General features: G+C 40.2%; 2 protein-coding genes across 2 annotated transcripts; one reads left to right on the forward strand and one right to left on the reverse strand.

Moving 5' to 3' along the window:
• Positions 1–972: 972 nt before the first annotated feature.
• Positions 973–14,454, forward strand: LOC139713470 (uncharacterized; the record flags this gene model as incomplete). Its single annotated transcript, XM_071625197.1, has 9 exons — positions 973–1,090; positions 2,539–2,788; positions 4,413–4,625; positions 5,078–5,252; positions 6,760–6,892; positions 8,899–9,077; positions 9,141–9,324; positions 10,042–11,301; positions 13,431–14,454. Coding segments are annotated over 9 exons (3,133 nt in total), but the record flags the coding sequence as incomplete, so codon positions are not given.
• A 4,608-nt stretch (positions 14,455–19,062) lies between these two features.
• On the reverse strand, positions 19,063–22,512 carry LOC139713472 (uncharacterized). Its single transcript, XM_071625199.1, has 5 exons — positions 21,451–22,512; positions 20,989–21,369; positions 20,320–20,916; positions 19,321–20,259; positions 19,063–19,275 (listed from the first exon to the last, which is right to left on the reverse strand). The coding sequence occupies exons 1-5, from the start codon at positions 22,510–22,512 to the stop codon at positions 19,063–19,065; spliced, it is 3,192 nt and encodes a 1,063-aa protein (XP_071481300.1).
• Between the last annotated feature and the right edge of the window lie 249 nt (positions 22,513–22,761).

Genomic DNA, 22,761 nt, shown 5'->3' on the forward strand with positions numbered 1-22,761 from the left:
CTTCATTTGTTTGGCTATGACAAAATGTTGATATATCAAAGGGAAACTGCTGGTCCTGAGGACTTCCCTATAACAGGAGTCAACTGTACCTTCAAATGAAATTTATCAATGATAGCCATTTTCACAGCTGTCACCAAGAAGCCCACAGCTAGTTAGCAGTGGACAAATATATGCTGTGTTGTCTTTATGCCTCGTGCATACAGGAAGGACGCAAATTGCATGCCGTAATTTTTTTGAGCACTGCTTCCCTTGATTAAGTTTTGTTCACTTGGAATATTCCACCAGAGAACATGCCAAGGAATATTCTACTCATGGGAGAACATTGCAGATGGTCTGCTATCATAGGATCACATTTATCCAATTTGCTGACAGGTATTTGACTGACCCATATAATGTAGCCATTTCAGGACTGTGCCGAACACTCAGGATCCTGTGGATCACCTGTTACTCTTATGTTGGCGATAAGATATAGGCACTATGATGATCAGTAAAACACAACCTGCCTGTTAGTTTGAGTTGCATCTGTATTGAAATTGCAGGGTGAAGTTGGAAAACAGTATAGGACATACACATATAAATACTACCATAAGCATCAAAAGTTTAGCTTCCATGTTCTTTTGTAGAGCCTAAATTTGCACTTACTATGCCATACTAGCGTTATCAAAGCATTTAAAGTTGATATAGTGCAGAACACTTCATGAAGTCTCAGAACTTTTAATGTTCTGATTTGAAATGCTTCATAACCTTTGCAGTGATATGACATTGTGCCATTTAGTCCTGAACAAAACTGCAGTTTCTATGTTGCTTTTCTGTATGTACAGTTGTATGTTTTAATATACTGGTACATGAATCACGGAGCAATACATGTAGCACATTCAAGTAATATTTGTGCTCTTTTCTTTTCTTTTCTTTTTCTACCCCCCACCCCCACCACCACAACAACAATGTGGAAACTAAAATTATTTCTCCCAGTCGTAATGAGATCATCGATGATAAGACAGTCATTGCAAAGCTGAGGAAAAGGATCGTCACTTTACAGGACGAGATAAACAGACTGAAAAGAAGACTAGCTGAGGACCAAGCAACACAGGTATGTCTGTGGATGTGATGGGATAGTTTCTCAATTTTCAGCTGTCTTTTTTTTTTCCGGTCATGCAAATTGCCAGCATCTCTCCAGAATGGCAGCTCATCATATTCATTTCCAGCTGTGTGTATGGTCGATGGAGTTTGCTTTATTTGCACTTAGAACTGTCACATCACCACGCATGCACTGCTAGGCCAACATAAACCTCTCAAATTTCTCCCTACAATTTTCTCCCTACAATTTTGTTTATGTTTGATTTGATGTCATTGTTTTTTCATTGTCCACTCATTTACATATAACTTGATGGCATCCCAATGAGATCTAGAAAAATGAATAGGTTTATAGTCCTCCCTTATTATGTAATACAGTCAACCTTGCTTTTAAAAGTCGACCTTGCATAAGTTGAATAATTGCCTAAGTCAAAGGTCTTTCCAAGTCCTCTTCTCTGTATATTTTATTGATATTCCAATTCTTCATAAGTCAAATTTTCTCTAAGTTGAAGCTATTTCTTCAGTCCAAATAGATTTGACTTTGGCAAGGTTGACTGTCGTTACCTTTCCTGCGATAGTGGTAAACATAAAGTGCAACTGATGTGATATTTGAGCAGTGAAGAGAGGGGAGCTTTTAAACAGCAGTTCATCTAGTTTGCAGTCTTTGAAAAAAATGAGTGTATACAAACAGAAAGCAGAAAAAGTATGATTGCACCCACTGTATGGTCATCGCTAGAGCATAACAGGCATACTCGTTCCGAAAGAGCATGATGGAAATAGATATCCCTCGATGTTATAATGAATGATATGTGATCTTCAGGCAGAGTTGAAAATCTATAGTAGCATCATCTGTAGTAACCATCACAAGGAGTGATGCAGTGCCTATCAGTTTTTAATGCATTTCACGTCAGGTTCAACTTTCATTACTATCCTAAGGTCATTACATATTGAAGCCTTTCTGTAGTGTACTTACACGCAATCTGCCCTTTCCTGTTTGTTTCATCATTGCCACCCATCCCAGGAGGTGTACATAAGTTTCTATGCTTATGGAACTTTAAAATATCGTAATTATGACTTCAACTAGTTAAATATTATACAGTTTGAATAGGTAGAAAAAGGATTTCATAAAATGTATATCATGGTTAGTAAAAGATTATGCGCTTCAAGGTTTGTGCTTTAAGGTTCAAAGAACACAAAGAGCAACAGGCCACAATGTGGTACATGCTAACTGGGCCCCTGCACACTACCCATATTTTGCATCCATAATATTAGCCTGTCAGCCTTGTGTTTCTGCACAGCATGTAGTGAGTCAATTTGTGGTGGTGGATTGTGGTGATTGAATGACCCATATGTATGTCCGTTTATTTCATTCATTGCAGTGAGCAGTGGGTTAAATTGTGGTGGTGGGTTGTGGTGATTGAATGATTGGTGTGGATTCATGTCAGTTTATTTCATTCATTGCAGTCATCTCACTCAAGCCACACAAAGAGTATTCATCCCAATTACCACCAAGACAGCCTGTCTCATCCAGAACCTCCACACCCATCTCACACTTCATCGCCACGCATGCATCAGCCCACCTCATTGGCTGATTATCCCCCTGCCCCTCTGGCTCCAGCCAATGGGAGTGGACTTAACAGAGAGGGCAGGCATCTGTGTGCCAGGCTTGTGCAAGGCTATGTGAGTGGGAAGATTAAAGACCCAGTAGCAGCAGGTGTGTAATACACAGTACATCATTCATCTTCATATATTTATGTCTTCTATCAATCCATGCAATATACTCATACACATGTGCATATATTTGTCAGTTTTAGATATTTCATCTACCATACATTCATCTGATTCTTTCACTATCTCACCGGCTTCGACATCTACCAACAATCTGTTTTTCTACCTCGATCATCACTGTGGGTGTGAGGTCTCCTTTTATCTTTATGATTATGATGCTGTATTGTCTGTCTATTTGTCAAATCATCTCCATGCCATTTATACCTCTGTGATGCTTTTCTGATTTTTTTTTCCAGCTTTGTGATTATGTGAGCTTTTTACCCCCTCTACCCTGCTTTATTGAAGCTCCTGTATGCCTCATTGCAGACGCATTTACATCTTTTCTTGCTCTCTTTTTTTCCGTTCATCTTTTATGCTCCAGTCAATATGAATGCTCTGTGTCTTGAATATGCAACTTTATTTACTCTTCTCTAATATGTTTTTTTGTTTTTTTTTTAAATTGTAAAGTATGTCCATTCTTGTCGTATTTTATCTCTGTCTTTTCTTGCAGTTGATTTTGCTTGTATATACAAAGATGATGAAATACTATGAACCGGCATAGCATAGAACCTTTGGCAGATGAGGTGGTATTCATGTGGCTTCTTTCAAGCAATATTCAACCATTTGACATAGCAAAGCTGCATGTATTTCCACAGAAAAATAAAACAGGCACTTCACTTCACCACAAATTGTTCAAGTTGAATAAGTCTGGAAGAAGCTTGATTTAATAAGATTTTGCCACTGCTTGTGACTGTCAGTAGCCATGCAGTTCCACAGCATCTTTGGTTACGTGGGTCCCACTTCTAGGCATGTTTCTCACTGTAGCTAGCAATCCAATGTGCTCACATGATGACTTAGATACAGATATATAGGGATCTCTGATGTGCTTAAAGGACAAGTCCACCTTCATAAACATAAGGATTGAGAGAATGTAGCAATATTAGTAGAACACATCATTGAAAGTTTGAGGAAAATCGAACAATCCGTTCAAAAGTTATGAATTTTTGAAGTTTTTGTGCAGTAACCGCTGGATGAGAAGACTACTGCAGTGTATGAATAACTTAGATGTCACATGCGTACAACAATATAAGGAAAATATAAAGAGATTTTCACAAAATTTCATCTTTTGAAAAAAGTACACATTCCCTTGACTTGTTACCGACATATGTTATGGGTAATATTATTCCCCCTGCCCTTAGAAAGAGGCAAGTCAAGTGTTCTTTTGTTATGCGAAAAAAGTGAAAATATGTTAAATTTTCTTTACATTTTCTTTATACTGTTGTACGCATATGACTCATAAGCTATAGTAGTCTCCTCATACAGCGGTTCCAACACAAAAATTTGAAAAATTCATAACTTTTGCATCGATTGTCCAATTTTCCTCAAACTTTCACTGATGTGTTCTACTAATATTGCTGCATTCTCTCAATCCTTATGTTTATGAAGGTGAACTTGTCCTTTAAATTGATTTTGCACTGAAAAGTGTGCAGTTATTGATCACATCCCATAATTACTAGCCTCCCCCACCTCTCACGATCTCATTCTTTCACTAATTCTCTCTCCCTCACCAGGCATCTCAGATTTCTCGCGATTCAGAGAATGCCTGAAGCTCCTGAGGGATATGATCATCAGATCCTATGCCTACCACCAGAAGTACAACCCCACCCTTGGTTTCCTGCAACGTGAAGGGCAGACCGGCTCGGCAGAGAGGTCAGATGTCAAAGGTCAGGAGACTGAGCAACCCCCAGAGGTTACGGCAGTGAAAGGGAAGCCCAGGTTAAATGGTTAGTGTTGCATTGTGGGTATGAATCAGATGCAATTGAAGCATCAAAGTAGTAGCAGAGGAAAAGAGAAATCTCTAAATCTTGGCATGAATGTATTAATAATGATAACAATGACAATATTACTGATCATAATAGCAAAACTATTAACAATAATTATATAATAATAGTGAAAATGATAGACCGTTATGCAGTTCGTACTGTGCACCGAATTTGTATATTTTCATGCAGTTTTTCACACAGTTTCTAATGAGCTTCTGCTCAGAGCTTCTGCTCACGTGGTGAAAATTTTCTGTGGGTCAGCCATAAATTCACAAAATAAAGTACATGTACAGCTCATTTTCATGACATAACAAATTACATTTGACTGTTACTAATTTTCTAAGTATGCAAACCTTACATTTTAGATGAAATACTGTATTTTTCTCTTTATTTTGCTGTTATTATTGTTAAAGGGTCATCCAAGGCATACAAGAGTCCATTTGAAAAGAAGCGTGACAAGGACATCTCACGGCTGGGCCGGAGCGTGCAGTCCCGCATCGCAGAGCAGAAACAGCAGAAGAGAGACCTGATGGAGTTTAAGACCATACTGAAGCAGCAGCAGTTGGAGAATGCTATCAGGGATCTTGGGTAAGCAAGCCCTTGGAAGATTAGGCATAATTTGCCATTTGCAGATGAAACAAAAACCCAGATTTAGTGCTTCAAAATAGTTCTGAAATGTGAGTTAGGGATAGAAAGAATCAATGTAAAAATGTTAATCACTTTTAATCAATGTTAAAGGGTGTGTAACAGTTCTGGTCGAGGTGACGATTTAGCTTTTAACGTTTTGTGAGATATTCAGAAACCACTCTATAAGATGTCAAAGAGCATGCAATTCTAAGGGGTATCAAAAGTTTATTTGATGAAAATCGGTTTTGAAATGGCTGAGATATCCAAAAACAAGGTGAAACAAAGAGATCCTAATAAAGTTGTGGCATGTCGCCTTTTATTATTAGCACTTTTTGGGATATCTCAGCCATTTGAAAACCAATTTTCATCAAATAAATGTTGAATCCTTCTTAAAATTACATGCTCTTTCATATTTCATAAGAGGCTTTTCATTATCTCACTTAGGAATGTTCAAAACATGAATCCCCACCTCAACCAGTACTGTACAGTCCCTTTAAGTATTGTTAGATATATAAAATGCAAACAATAGCTATAATAAAATTGTTTCTAGAATAAACCGTCCACAGTTATCATTTGTCAAGAAAATTAGTACTTTCTCCTTATACATGTATTTCGGGCTTTATTGCCAAATATTTATGTGGTAGAATGTTTTGAGATACAACTGACCTACACATATGCATCAAATGTGATAACTCAAACATTTGTTAAATCACTGCTCCCAGTGGTAGACAATACCTTTAAGACCATACTGAAGCAGCAGCAGTTAGAAAATGCCATCAGGGATCTCTGTTAAGTCAGCCCTTGAAATTTCCCTAGGTACAGATTAGAAAGTCCATGTAGAGATTGGGCTGCACAGTCTTTGTTTCTGGTCCACAGTCCAGCTCAGAAGGACATCACGTTCCAGCATGGGTGAAGGCATAATTCTGACAAATGTGCTACAAAGGCCATAATTTCAGTCAGTTGATAAAATTTTATACGTGGATGAAAGCGTGGTTTTGACAAATGTTGACTCAAATCTGTAATTTCAAGCAAATGACAGCTGAAACCCTTCTTTTGAAGGTGAAAGCAGGTATTATTTGCCCATGTGATTTTCAAGACCTCCAGAAATCTGTACCAGGTTTACTGCTTCTGGAGGGTGTATGTATGAACGTACATATGTGTGTACTGTTATATATATTTATTCATGTGTACATGCATGTTTAAATGTTCACGTTTTATACATACAGGCATGTCTGTATGTCTGTATATAAGTAGTATGGACGTGCAAATTATCTACTCGGCATCTATGTACGGGATATGTTGTATATCATGTGCATATGTCTGTTAGATTGGGATACTTTCCATTTCATATCCACCCCTCACCTCAGTTTTTCATAGTGTGTTTGATAAGCTAGAAGTGCAAAAAATGAGCACACATGAAAGTACTGTACAGAAAACACATTCATGCTAGATTGAATCTTCTGTGCAGGGGCAAGATCGGCATGACAACAGACCATCTGGAGAAGCAGAGTGCATTGGTGCAGAGACTGAGAGAGTGCAAAGCTAGCCGGGAACAGATCACTGCTGAGAAGATTGCTGAGAAACAACTGGCAAAGAGACTAGTAAGTATAAATTCCTCAATATTGTAAGTTGTGGCGGTCACACAAGGCTTGTGTTTTGCAAGGGTATTTTCCTCCCGCTGGAGCAAAGCCACTCTATGCTGTGAATGAATTGAAATCCATGTCCTCACATCACTGCAACAATGATCAAGTCTTTACATGATACAAGCCACAATGGTTGTTAAATCAAGATGTTTTTTGATGCAGAACACATAATTTATTTTTTGCATGTTGAAAACAGTCATTCGTCATGTCACTTTACCATCTATGCTTGGTATTGCAACTCAGCTGTAGGTATTACCCTTAGCAGTTACAAGTCTGTTAATGATGTGTATTATGATTTTTATGCCTCCGCAACGAAGTGGCCGGAGGCATTATGTTTTCGGGTCGTCCGTCCATCCGTCCGTCCGTCCGTCCGTCCGTCCGTCCCGTTTTGTTTTTGTCGATATCTCAAGAACCGTGTGGTGGTTTTACATCAAAGTTGGTATGAGGGTATATCCTTGGGGGATAATACTTTGTGTGGATTTTAGGGTCACAGGGTCAAAGGTCAAAGGTCATAGGTTATTTTGTGAAGAAAAAAAAATTGAAATTTCATGTTTTTCTCCATATCTCGCAAATGGTTCAAGGTATCTTCATGGAACTTAGTATATATGCTTGTACCGGTGGGCAGTGATTATCTAGGGAAGTTGGGGGTCATGGGTCAAAGGTCAGGGGGGTCAAAGGTCAAGGTCAACTCCTCAAGTACTTTCCTTAAAGTGCAATATGCCTGAAGGTTTTTTTTTTTTTAAACTTGATGTATGGCATGTATTACCCAATATATATTTTTGGGGAAGTTTCTTGCCAAAAGGTCAAAGGTCAAAAGGTAAAAGGTCAAGTGAAAGTGCTAAATTGCACTTTTTCCTCCATATCTCGAAAGTAACTCAAGGTATCATCATGAAACTTACATATTTATGCATGTTCAACCTAACAGTGATTCTCTTTGGAACTGTGAGGTCAAAGGTCAAAGGCCAGGTTTAGATAATGCTATTTTCCCATTTGATACTGAAATTATACTTTTTCTCAATACCTTGAAAATTACTCAATGCATAAACTTATAAAAGGGTCAAAAGCCAAGTAAAAATCATCAGTTCCCCAAATACCTGCACTCTGACATTTTAATCATTCATCCAATTGAACCTAGTTCTAGGAAAGTGAACTTTCAGCACATTTGTGTCAAACCTGTCATTTTAATATTTTGCCAATTGTGTGAAACTGTCATCACACATTGTCAAGACATTGTACTATAGACCTATTAGGAGAACCATGCATTATGGCGGAGGCATATCAGTAGCCGTAGCGATATATCTAGTTTCTTTTATTACATCCAAAATGTCAAAATAAATCAGATAGTGGAAGACTTGTACCTTGGTATCGGCTGAAAACAAATTGAGCACATTAAAGTGTAATGCCTCTCCATGTCTAATGGAATTTTAAAAAAAAGAAAAGAAAAAATGTGATCATGTGATAAACTTTTTTGGCACATTAAGAGGCATTCCTTGAAAGGTTTACTTTAGTATATGTAAGAGCATGATCTGATATGAGGTATCAGGTCAGTCATGATCTGTGGTACCTCGACAATATTTCAAATGTATGTACAGCTGCTAACTATTGTGCTCTTTTAAACAAAGAAAATGTGTAAATAAGTGTGTTCAATAGATTTTGCTTTTTGATGAATTTGATCGAGCTTGCATATTATATGTAATTTCTCTTTTTCAAAACCAAATCATGAATTTTGTCAGAGAATATTTGCTTTTTCTTGATGTTGTTCCTGTGTTTGTTTTTACTGCACACTAGTGTGTTTCTAGATGTGCAGTTGTTAGCAGCACTGTAATTGGTTGTCTTTGTTTCCCGAGTATCAGAGAATGAATTAATATCTTATTTTTGGTTGGGGAGGGAATTGTTCACATTTCTACATTTTGCTACCAAGAGATACCATGTAATGCAGCCTCATGATCTTGTTAACTCCTCAGGCAAAATACGAGAAGCGCTTCCAGCTAGCTCAAGAACATCTTGAGATTGTAAAGAACCACCTGGAACTTCAGGAGAGGGTTTTGAAATCCAGACAGGCAGCCAATGGAAAGCAAGGATTTGACAGCGAGGGCCCAGACAGCCAATCAGAATCCAGCAATCCTTTACCTGGCACCATGGAGTCACTCTCTCTTCCTCTCCAACCATCTCTGTCCTCGCCAAGGGGAGTTGGTGGGGGAAAGAGGCACCCAACCTTAAATGGCCAGTCACATCAATTGTTAGATGAGCAGCTGCTTGGTGAGGCACCAGCCAGCCAATCAGGAAGCCTGACTGATAGGATTGTGGAGAGCTGCAGACACAAGAGCGGGAGGGTGGATTCAAAACGAGTGCTGGATATACTAAAGACAGAAGAAAAGAAACAAAACAAGGTATACAGAGAGAAAGAAACTCACAAATGTTGGAAATTTCAAACAAGCAGATAACTACAAAACATATTCCTGCAGTTTGGCACACAGTCTTGAGATGTACATGTCTTGAAATTTATACTTTTTGTAAAGTCCGTATCGGAGGGAACAGGGACATGAAAACAATAGCATCTTATGCCTGTACTAATCCCTCTAGTAATCATCAATCCCGTGTAAGCTGAAATCATATTGAGAGATATGATATGCAGCATTTTGCCACCAACAAGATAAAAGTTTCAGTACTAACTGCTTTGAATTTCAATGAATTGCATCAATTTCTTACCTGCATACACATGACTGTAGTTTGGAAGGTGTGAGGCATTTTATGGCTTTGGTTTGTCTTTGAAGTGCAACTGCATTTGCTGGCAATTGCAGTTGGAAGGAGTGTTTTGTTCTGCTTTTGTTTTGTTTTGTTTTGTTTTTTTGAGGACGAGTGGTCATATTAGATCCATTCAACATATAGTGGACTTCGCTAAGGCAGAAATATTACATGTGTCATAAAATTCCTTGCATGCTGGGAACAAGTAGAAAGTCAAGCTATGTGGAGATCAGAATAAAAGCGAGGACACTGTGTAATATGTTCTGTTCTAGTGGAAAGGATAGATGTGGGTTGGACTAGTTTCATACCTTTGCAACAGAATTAGTGATCATTCTTGGAATCCCTGTTTATCTTTGACTCAGGCTCAGAAGGAGATTCAGAAGGAGAGGATTGCAAACTTTGTGCAGCACTTCACTCTGAAGGAAGAGGCAACGCTGTCCAAGCTGAGGCACTTCAAGGAACAGCTGAAGAGACAGCAGCAATTGCAGCGAGAGGAGCAGCGAAATGGGAGAGGTCAATCTCCATCAGGTGTGGATCATGAGGCAAATGAAGGCCATCATGTGACAGGCATGGGGGAGCCATGTACAGATCATGTGACAGGCATGGGGGATCCACGCTTTGATCACGTGCAGCATGCATGGGCTCAAGGTGACGTACTACAGTCGCGATCGAGGACAAGCCAGTCACAGATGCCCCATTCACGCAGTAACAGTCAAGGTGGCTACCCAGGGGCTGCTGGGGAGAAAAGTGGAGACTCATTGACGGCATCACCAGATGACCCATCTGTATTTCAGCCAGGCAGTCCGGACATGGTGTGGTCAGTGGAGAGAGGCAAAGATGTCTCTTCTCTTTCACAAGTCAGTCAGGAAAACAGGCAATGTGATAATCATCACAGCACCCCAGACAAGGATAATGCTCTCCGGTCCAGTTCTGAACTGACCTTACCTAATGGCAATGATCTAGACAACAATTCATCAACATCCTCTCCTGCTCAAGGCACACCAACACATCCGCAGTTGGTACCAGGAACAGGTTTACCAAACCACGTGTTTGTCAAAACAAATAACAGAAGTGCAGCTTCTACCATCATCACTCCACAACGCTCTAGCTCTTCCATTTCTTCCAAAGTTGGTTCCTGGACAGCTATGCATGAGCATGAAGGCACTGTTCCATCAAACACTTCTCAGGAGAAAGGAGTACCTGTAATCAATCCCGTCTTCCATGGTTCTCCAGCCTATGAAACTGACAGAACCTCACAACCAAGTTCTTCCATAACCGCCATTGAGTGCTCTCCACCTGCAACAATGGAAACACGTGCAGCTGGCCATCTTGATTCAGTTAACTCTGACATGAAAGCGCCCTCACAGTCAGACCTAACCAGCATTTCGTCAGCCTCTGGTACATCAGAGAGTGCCTTTCAAACCCAGAGCATGCATTCGGACAGTCTTGCGAGCCTTCGTGCGGCAGAGTCTCTGAGGTACAGTTCGTCTTCTCTGGGGCAAGGTTCCTTTGATGCAGCACTGGCCTCCATGTTGCACCAAGACCGACACTCTAGCAGAGATTCACAGGCAGAGAGCTTGACAAGTACTCTCTCTTCTTTTAGCAGCCCAATGCAAAAAGTGGTAAGGCCAAACTTTCGAGGAATTCTGTTCATTTTCTTTTTGTTTTAAAACTGATGTATTAATTGATATGAATCATTTGACCATTCTACCATGTATTCTTGTCAAACCTATAGTTATAATTGTCATAATTACTGTAGTAAATATTGTTGTAATACTTATAGAGATACAATTATCATAGTTGCTGTAGTAGCAAAAGTATTTGAAGAAATACATGACATCACAACTGTGATGGCCCAAATACTGTTGCAGGGGTCGCACTTAACTTTTTTTTTAACTAGCCAGGCGGACTACTTAGAATCAATTTTGACACTGAAGCAATATTTTGGCTAGCCAGACGGACTAGTAACTTCAGAACTTTATGATTTTTAGCTAGTCCAACGTGATTTTGGGTGGCCAATGGCCAGAGGACCATCGCCAATTTCGAACCCTGTGTTGACATTATTACCATGGTGAAGATGATTATACCGGGTGTCCCAAAAAAAGCGGAACGGTGGATTTTCAGTACTTTGCGTTCTAAAAGTGATATATTTTTTTGACATCATTAGAAAGAGCATCTTCCGCAGAAGACAATGATTCCCAAATCATTAAATTTGGTTCAGTACTTTTTATTCTACGCCAATTTCTGAAAATGCAGTCATTTTCAAATTTCGCCTGATTTTTGCGACTTATGAGATAATAATTTGAGTGCGACACGAGATCCATACGGTGAACATTGTGTAAGCTCGATGATCCATGTCAACAAAAGATACAGCTTTCACATTGGGTACGGGCCAGGAAAAAACAGTGTGTGTGCGTGTATGTCTGTGTTTGAGCGCGCGCCCAATATGAAAACGTTATCTTTTATTGACATGGATCAACGAGCTTACACAATTCACCGTATGGAACGTGTGTCGCACCCAAATTTTTATCTCATAAGTCGCAAAAAATTGAAAATGACTGCATATACAGAAATTGGCGTAGAATAAAAAGTACTCAACCAAATTTAATGATTTTGGTATCATTGTCTTCTGCGGAAGATGTTCTTTCTAATGATGTCAAAAATTATATCACTTTTAGCATGCAAGGTACTGAAAATCCACAGTTCCGCTTTTTTTGGGACACCCGGTATATTAGAAATTATGGCTGTCACAGCAACATTTGAAAAGTTGCTTTTATGACCAGTGATAAATTGGGGTCCGGTCAGAGAAGTAAGATGTATTCAATCATCTAGTGTTTATATCTCCAAATTATACACTTAAAGGGATGGTACAGTATTGGTGGAGATGAGAATTGGGCTTTTAACTTTTTGCGAGATACCAAGAAAACACTTATGATATAGTACAGAGCATACCATTTTAAGAGGAATTCAAAGTTTATTTGATGAAAATCGGGTTTGGAATGACTGAAACATCCACAAACAAAGTAAAACAAAGCGATCATAACAAAGTGTGGGTCCCACACTTCATTAGAATCGCCCTTTTTTGGATATCTCAGCCATTTCAAAACCAATTTTCATCAAATAAATGTTGAATTCCTCATAGAACTACATGCTCTTTCATATTTCATAAGAGGTTTCTCATTATCTCACCGAAAAATGTTAGAAACCTGAAATTAGGTCTCAACCAAAACTATAATGATCACTTTAAGTACATTTGTTTGTCTGTGTTTTTGTCGAAAGTAAAATTGTGTTTGAGGTGTTGTTTCCCCTCTCTTTCCCTGAGTTAGCCATGAAGATACATTCAGGGTTGTAGTTTTTTTCTTTCTTAATACAAGGACAACAGATGTATAACGCCATTGAAATTGTTCTGTGTGATGAAATGAATAATTCAATACAGTGCACTCCCATTATAATGGACGACAAAATTCTTGTTAAAACGAAGTAAAACTTCAGGTACCAAAACTGTCATCTGTATTTTTTTATATACATTACTGTTCGGCTAGGACGAAAATGTGATATAATAAAAGAAATACTGCAGTCCCAAGGACCTTGTTTTTACGGGAGTGCACTCTATTTTTTTCATCTATCTGGAAGTCATTCTTCATCATCAGAAAATAAAGAGATTTATGTTGTGTTTCTTCATCAAATGATTGAAGCCATTTCAGCTTACTGTACAGACGTTTTTGATTGTTCTACAATCTTGTTTCTACAGCAACAAGATCAAGACGTCACCACTGCTCTGAAGTCCAGGCTTCTTGGCTACCTAGCAGACAAGCCTCACTCCGCTGTCTCAGCACGGTCAGCAAACTCATCCACCAGCAGCCAGTCTTCCCTCCACGACAGATGGTCCAGGACAAGCACCTACACACAACCTATGACAAGGGCGGGAGAGTCCATTCTAGGACAGGGGGAAAACAAGCATCTGTCGGAGGCGAGGGGCACACCCTCTGTGACCTCATGGGACATTTCATCCATGCACTCGGACACTTCCTCCCCTGTGCCCCAAAATGTTTCTGAGATACAATCGAGAGGATTCAAAAGTAACGCTGACACGTCTTTCTCTTCTGCTGTTTCACCCCAAACCAAAGCTTCACCACGTGTGGATGCCAGGACCTTTGACGTTGAACTCGGCTCAGAGTTGACACTCAGTGGGCACCTGGTGAGAGATGTGAGTTCAAAGGTCAGATCAATTAAGGAGACGGAAGGTGAAAAGTCATACCTCTCCGCTGCCAGGGAGAACAAGACCAGGGTTCAAAAAATCCGGAAGGCTGTGAAGTCTGCAGAGATCATACAAAAAGCGTGGCGAAAGTATAAAGGAAACCAGCCATTATAATCCTAGCAGATAGTCAGACAAGGAGAGAACTATGCAAAGAGCTGGAAACTAGGACAGAATGTATAGTGAGGTGCCCGCACCTCGTCAGGGGCCCGAATACCGTCACCCCGCTTAAAATTGTTTTAAGCGCACTAAACAAGAATTTATGCCCGGGACTGTGTTCAGTACGCTTGAAACGTGGCAGGGCTACCACAACCAAGCAAATTTTGGTGAAAACCGAACAGTTTTTCGCGAAAATCTGAAATTTTCATCGGAATAAGACCCTGCGTGTTCGTGTTATAAGTATCACCACTGTCCCCGCACGCATCTTTTACGTGTATGTCTATGGGAGCATCACGGTCACCGCACACGTCTTTTACGTGCTTTGTCTATGGGAGTGCGGGTGACGAGTTGCGGGCCCCTTCCTAAGCGCGCAACTTTTTCGATATCGATCAGTGAGCTTGTGATTCCATTGGAATTTTCAGCATTTTTCCTGTATGTGAGTTGGATTTCAAAGAATTTCAGTGGCGAAATGTGATTCAAATATGCGCAAACATTAACTATGATGAGGTGCGGGTCACCCAAGTATACATTTTGACATTTTGAATGAGCAAATGGTGACATTGGAGACAGGAAATGAAAAAAAAAAGTATAAAGGCAGGTTCAATGGTTGTTTGATACAATTTGTTAGTTTATCAGCAAACTTGTTAGATAAGTTTGACTGAAATCTGCTACTCATTAATCTCTTTCATGGTAACCTAGTTTTCACTATTCGAGTCTCAAATGTTTGTCTCAATTCCAATGTGTATAAAACTAATCATTTTATGTCTTTCATCTTTTCATGTGCATCTTTCCTGCTGGTGACTATAAAATCAAAGATATTCAAAAGAATGAAAGAATTCAAGCATCAAAATTGTAGATGTAGGGCAATTTGTCGATCAGATACAAAATCAAAGATAACTGCAAGCATGTAACATATGATAATATATATATATGTATATATTTATTGAATACTAACATGACACAGTTATAGTGTTTGCATAGCAATATCACTTTTCTTATTCAAAACTACTGAAATATTGACTCTGCCAATTTCAGAATATATAAAATTTAGCAATACATTTGCTCGTGGTAATCATACAAGTGTATCTCTCTCTTCCTCATATGTTTCTTCTCTCTCTCTCTTTGTCAACATTTGTTTCATATCTGTCAACCTATCTCTGCTTATCTTTTCTGTTTACTGTCACCTAAAGTCCTCTACCTCTTGCTGTCTCATGATTTGGCTCCATGACATTTGCTCCTGGGACATTTGTTCCCATGAGATATCTGCACGCTAAGCCAAACATAAATTCTATCAACAAACATAATCGTAACCCTAATCCTGATCCTCACTTCAAACTAAACCTAAAACCCTCTCACAACCCTAACCCTAAGTCCTTGGAGAAAATGAGACCAGAGCAAATGTTTTGTCACACTCTGAGTCATACGTTGTTTCTACTTTTTTGTTGTAGATTGATATGAAATGATTCTAGGATTGTGAGATGATGTGATGTGCTTACTATGATTATGTTTGCAGATTATTGTCAAAAGATGTAAATTTATCATTGTGTAAGTGTTTGCTGTGTAACTATTGCAAGCCAAATGAACTTTTACTCTACCTTTGTCTGATTCACTTTAGAAAGTGTTCTGAAGCTGATGAACTGCACAAGATTAAAAATGAGAGAGAACAACTTTAGATGAATAATTCTCATTTCTTATCATTGCTCCACAAACATTTTCCGTGAAGTAAGTCTACTGCCTGTAATGCGTCATACATGAAAACAGTACCTGCAAGAGCACATAGGCCATAGATTCTTTTTCTAGGAGAGATAAACCCCAATGTGGCCGTGTCGGCCAATTGTAGATTGCAGAAAGTTGCATCATATTTTCATGTAGGAACTGCAGGGCAATTATTAAGATGTACCCCAGTAGATCATGCAGTTCATGAAACCTTCAGCCATGATTGGTCTCTGGTTTCAATTTCTCAAAACATTGTTGAAAAAATTTCTAATGAAGTTCTTATGCTTTTAGCTATGATGCCTATTTTAATGTGGTTTTGCCATTATGTATATCATGGTCCTCTTTTAATGGTACTGATACAAAGGCATATATATATATATATATATATATATATATATATATATACATATATATAAATATATATATATATGAATATATAATAATAATAATAATAATAGTGGCTACTTGTATAGCGCACAGGTCTACTTTTCAGTGCTCATGGCGCTTCAAAAATGAAAAGATATCGTATATTTACATGCATATACGTATTCAAACATTTCAACAAATAAGAAAATGGTAAACAAAAACAAATATATACCAAATAAAGAAAACAACATATACCAATTAAAAATACAATATTGATCCAATATTAATGACATACAGCAATTACAGTCCTCAGTATGAAAGGAACAGATAAGTTTATATATCAGGGCTCGACACTAACTTTATTTTTCGGTGGCCCGATGGGGCCACCAAAATCATCAATTTCACATTTTTGGTGGCCCGAGAGAAAAATTTGGTGGCCCGAAAAAAAAAAAAAACATTGATAAAAGTCCATTTTTAAAAAAATAAGTCGCACACTCACTGCATGCATTAATGCATTTCCGGCGCAAAAAGTTACGAATTTATTGACACACTTTTCAAAAAATTTTGGTGGCCCGAGGTGGGCCACCAAATTTGCCCTTTTCTGAAATTTGGTGGCCCGACTTTCATTTTTGGTGGCCCCGGGCCACCGGGCCACCGTTAGTGTCGAGCCCTGTATATATATATATATATATATATATATATATATATATATATACATTGTATATATACATATAGTATATATATATATATATATATGTACATATATAAAACACATGCATGCAAAGGATAAATTAATACACATGTAGACACCGATAAAATGTTTTATACTCTTTGTCTACAATATTTTTTATTGCACTTTTCAATAAAGCCTATGCAAATGGTCATAACAGAACACTAAGACAAAGCCAGTCGAATAGGTAATCAGTCTGGGTTACTGCTACCAAGAAAAATGACAAGAAATACAATCAGCTACACCACAAACTTCTTCCTGTTTGAATGAACATAGTATTCAAAGGGCAATACGAGTATCTGCACACTGTCAAAAAAAGAGATCCCATGTACACTGTAGTTTTTTTAAGTTGTGAATTTTGTAGAACGGCACACTTTCAATTAGGTTAAGTTGTACAGTGGACAAATATTAGTATGATACGAATACCTGTGCCTTATGTCATGTGCCAAATAGGGAAATTCCCCTCAATCTTTCAGCAGTCTTATAGATGACATCTGTATGAATAAATGAAGATTTATAGCAGAAATACACGCACCTCAAAAGGGCTTAATAACAACAAATATATTTTATTTCTCATTAAGAAATGGAGAATTTTTCTCAGCAGTGGTAGCAATCATCAGTATCAAAATAGTTTTCAGCAGATTTTGAATTGTACACACATACACATGGTTTTTCCATAAAATGTTATACTCTGAGGAATATTTTGATGAACAATTATCTGTTTCATTATTTAGAAGAAGTTTTAGTCATGTCTATCGAATCATGTGTTCTATACATTAAAGGAAGTGTCTCATTCAGTGAATGTTAGTTTGTATAAAGATATCATCTTTTCTTGTGTAAAGTGTGTAAAGCTGAATTTTATTAGAATTATTTCAGAGTGCCCAGAAATAGCCTGATCTCTTTTCTTTTTTTCTTTTTCTTTTCTTTTTTTTTTTGGGGGGGGGGGTATCTGGAATAAAGATTACAAGTCATTTTGCAATACAATACTAGTAGTGTAATAATCAAATTTTTATGGTGTCCCGAGTTCATAGCTTGATTGAAACACCATTGAGCCTCTAGCTGTCACTACCATATCACATAGTATTATCAGGGCTTAACTTATAGCTGTGGCCCTGTGGCCAGGGATCACTAAACATTGATGCCAGGCCACCAAATTCATCTTTTGATGGCCCGAATAGATAAGTTAGTGTCGAGCCCTGGCATGATCATTACCACACAGTCTATTAATGTATACATGCATTAGCGTTTTATCTGTTCCATCCATAGTGTTTAGGGAATAGTATACTGTGCTAGCAACTTTAAGCTGATAATTTTGCATCATTCATTATACCATGAATCTATCCAGAGTTGCCTGAGAATTCACTGAAGACAATACAACCGCATCTAATTTTCATCTCTATATCATTGCCACACAGTATGTCGCTTCACAGTATTGTTTGAATTGCTATTCCAAGCCATGTTCACATTTTCTTTAGTCAAGAAAGGGCACAATCAAACAGAATGGTAGAGGGTTTGTTAAAAAACAACAACTATGGAATATAGAAGTCTGTCGGTTTTTCAAAAAATTGATAGTGGGAACAACCACATTTGCAAAATAATGCAGAGACGATATCATGGCGTCGTAATTATCTAAGATCTACACAGAAATTTTTTCTGTCAATTTTCTTCAGACTCGAAATAAATGTACCACCACATGTTCACTATTTCTGTAGTAAGTTACAGCCCATTTCAGAACAAACTTCACATATTTGGTTTCCTCAGAATAATAAATAATCATAACAAAATGATTGGTACATTTCAGCAAGCCCCTACGTGAAAAGGAAGTTTGAAATAATAAAGTGTAATTGCGCTTTCATGCAAGCTCAGTCATTAGTGCATTATTTGAAACGTCGATAATTTAGCGTTTCTTGCATCTTTTTGATGAAATTATTTCTTTATAAAGTGCCATGTCCTAAAGTAAGCTATGGTTTGCACATATATATTTAATGGTAAGAATTATAACAAATGTAACGTACGATTGTACAGCGGCAGATAGGGTACTCGAGACATCAACGCCACAAGAACTACAACAATAATCTCTCTCTCTCTCTCTTCCCTTTGTCTATCTCTCTCTCTCCCCCCCCCCCCCCTCTCTCTCTCTCTCCCTTTCTCTTTCTTTTATGTCGAGTTTGGACTGAGTAACCTTTTTGCTTCCAGCAGTTTCACCTGAGCGTCATGAAGCCACTGCTGCGCTTCGGATCTCCCCGCAGGTCTCTTCGGCTTATCGGCAGTATGCGGAGTGGCAGGGCCCACAGAGTAATTGTGATGTGTGTTCATTGGAGTGGGGGCGAAAGAAACCGAGTGCTTCCGATTTGAGCCGGGAATTTTCGGCTCGTCGACGCTTGCCTTCGGGAGAGTTTCGTTGGGCGTGGATACTTGGTCGGAGGTGATCGGCGAGCCTTTCTTGGGAGTTCGGGCGGGACTGACCGAGTCGTTTATCATGGCCATAAGGTCATCCGCGATAGTGATGCTAAATGGGGATGGATTTTCCGAATTTGATGCAGAATTGTTTTCTGCAGGAACTTTTTCTTTGTTGTCAACTTTTTCCTGGGCAGGAGAATCAGTGCCATTCGCCTTTGTATATTCATGCACAAATTTACTGAAATCATCGTAAGTATGACTCTCGGGGAAAATAATTGGGGACTTGGCTTCAATGTCGAAAGGCTTTTTGAAAGTATCTTCCTTCTCTTTCTTTGTGTCCTTTCCGTCCGCTTTCTTATCTTTCTCGGATTCTTCCGCATTCTTGCCGGTGTCTTCAGCGTTTTCTTTCTCATCCTGCTCAGGCTTGTCTTCGTCGACCTCCTCGCCCCTTATCATAGCCAGAAGAGCGTTCATCCCGTCCTCGGCTATCTGACGGCGGGTCTCTTCCTGCAACTCGGCTTCCCTACGCTGGCGTTCGGCTTCCGCAATTTTCTCCTTCCGTGCCATCTCCTCTTTTTGCAGCTCATTAAAGTCAGCTATGGATCGCTTCTTCTTCCGATTTCTCTTCCGTACGGTCGCATTATAAAACTCATCATCAATGTCGCTATCGACGAAGGACTCGTCACTGAGATTGCGGCTTTGTTCGACTTCTTTGAGGGATTCGTTGAGTTTCTTCCTCACTGTCAACCGAATTCTTTCTCGCGCCGCCCTCTTCTCTTCTTTCTTAAGCCATTTTGGCTTAGCTGCGGGCTCATGAACGAGGCGAGCTGGGTTCGTTTCGATGAGTTGTTCCGTTGCCGAGAGGACCTCGGCGTTTTGAGACACCGGTTGAGAACTACTGCTTAGAGGCATCGTTTCCACCAGCTGCCTCTGCTGTTGGTTCAGTGGTTCGTACTGAGGTTGTCGGGGTTGCTCCGCTGGTAGTTGTGGCGGAGGGGGTTGCTGATGTTGCACTGCTTGTTGCACGGTCGGTGGCTGTGGAGGGAGTTGCTGTTGAGGAAACTGCTGAGGTGGATACTGGCCCTGGGGGTAATATCCTTGTGGGTATGGTGCCGGTGGCATCATTGGAGGACCATAGTAGGGATTGAGTCCGTAGTATGGCATTGGGGGTGGTGGCATCATAGGGTAAGGCATTACGTAGGGCATCATAGGATTCACTCCCACCATTCCCGGGTGGGTATTGTTCGGCCCATTGTTTGTTTTGTTTTGCTGCTGAGTTGTCGCTCCTTCCACTTCCTCTGGTACTTTTCCTCCAAGGGCGGCGATCAGAGACCTCTGTAGACCATCGTCTCCGGAGGCATTGATGATCACGATTGGCCGATTCGCATTATCTCCCGGAAGGTTCGATGCAGTCTCCGCAGGCGGTGCACTTCCGGTGGCTTCATCAGACGCTGCCGCCTTTGCCAATGGCTCCACTGGTTTCGGTTCTTCCTTTGGAGGAGGTGGGGTAGGTTCCTTAGGTGGTGGCGGGGGTGTGTTTGTCTTTTCTGGGGGAGGGGGCGTGCTCTCTCGTTTAAAGAAGGACTTGACCATTCCCCATCCACCTTTCTCCTTTGGCTTCTCTTCGCCTGGACTTCCGGTATCCACATCAACACCAGCTGCTACGCTTGGTTGCAAAGACACCTGCGAAGCCTTCACGCTGGGCTGGAGAGAAACTCTAGATGCGTTCAAATTTGCCACACTGGGTGATCTCAGAGTTGACTGAGAACCCATTTTCGTACTTGCCACGGATTTCCTTCTCCCAAATAATCTCGCCAGTACTCCCCGTTGCTTCTCCTTGACTTCTTCGTCGTCTTCAGTTTGCTTCGGTTCTTCCTGCGTCTCTTGTGCTTCTGGTTCTTTTTCAGGAACAGGTTCTTCAGGTGTCTCTTCGGCTGCCTTTGGCGGTTCAGGCGTTTTTTCTTTCTGTTCTGGCGGGGGTGAGGGTTCACTCTTTTTAGTTTCCGCCTCATCCGGATTGTCCTTTTCCTCTGTTTCTTTTTCCTCTTCCTTCGTGCTCTCTTCCTTGGTTTCTTCATTGTTAGGTTTATTCTCAGGAGGTGGTGACTCTTCAACTTTTATTTCCGGTACTTTTTCTGTGCTCACGGTTTCTTTTTCCTCTTCCTTCTCCTTTTCTCCTTCTTTTTCGTCGTCTTGTTTTTCAGTATTTGTTTCTTCCTTTTTCTCGTCCTCCTGCTTCTCATCCTCTTTTTCTTCTTTGTTTTCTTCCTCTTTTGGTTCTTCTACTTTCGTTTCTTCTACTTTCGTTTCCTCCTCTTTGATTTCCTCTTTTTTCTCATCTTCCTTCTTCTCATCCTCCTTCGCTTCGTCTTTCTTTTCTTCTTCGTTCTTTTCCTCCTCTTTAGGTGGCGGCACCGCTTCCGCTGGAGTCTCCTTTTTACCGAAGATTCTTCGCATCGCAAGTCCCATGCGCTCAATTGTTGACAACTTTCTTGTTTTTTGGGGATCTTCCTTTAACGGAGCTTTAGGTTCGTCTTCTTTTTCCTTATTTTCTACATCTTCCTTTTCTTCTTTCGGCTTATCTTGTTCCAGGGTTGGTGCATGTTGCTTTTGTGATGTAACTGGACGGTTTGTTGTGTTGGGGCGATTATTCGTCGTTGGAGGACGATTTGTCGTTGCAGGCCGACTCCATGCCTGGCGAGAGGAGATCTGACTTTCTCTACCTTCCTGAATACTCTCCAAGGGAGGTTTGTCCATGTTTCCTACTTTCCGTATTCGCCTCCCAGTTGCGGAGCCACCTCGGCCCCTTCCTCGGCCACGCCCCCTACCACGGCCCCTTCCTCCATCCTGAGGTTGACTCCTCTCCGAAGGAGCACCCCTGCCGGGCCCTGTCGCAGAACCGCCCCGGTTGGGAGGGCGTCCGCGACCTCGTCCCCTCCCTCTGACGGGCTTTCCCGCCTCCTCACGTTTTTTCCTCTTCAGCAACTCAGCTCTCCTCAACGATTCTTCTCGTCGCTTCCTCTCCTTGATGAGATCCTCATCTTCCTCCTCGGGTTTTGGAGGAGGCTCAGGCTTTGGCTCAGGCTCTCGCTTTGCCTCTTTATTCTGCTCTCCTTCCTTGTTCGCCTCTCCACTGGGTGGCTTTTTCTTCTTTTTCTTCTTTTTCGGTGGAGCGGTGTACGCGAACACCTTGATGTCATCACTCATCTTGAGAGCATCTGCGACGTAAAGTGACGTCAATGTTCATAGCTGGTTTCCTGAAATATGATGACAAGATTAACATTCGATTTAGACTGTAACACCTTACAAAGGGCCGTAAAAATGAAACTCGAACGACACCATCCATCCCACTTAAGGAAAATTTTCAGAGGCAACAGAAATGAATATGAATGCTATGTACAGATAATTTTCTCAGGGCTGATTAACGCACCAAGTACGATAAAACAAAACTGGGGT

Source organism: Diadema antillarum, unplaced genomic scaffold (genome assembly GCF_040938485.1).
Source record: "Diadema antillarum isolate AM-2024a unplaced genomic scaffold, OU_Dant_1.0 seq00001982_RagTag, whole genome shotgun sequence".
In the NCBI taxonomy this organism is placed as follows: Eukaryota; Metazoa; Echinodermata; class Echinoidea; order Diadematoida; family Diadematidae; genus Diadema; species Diadema antillarum.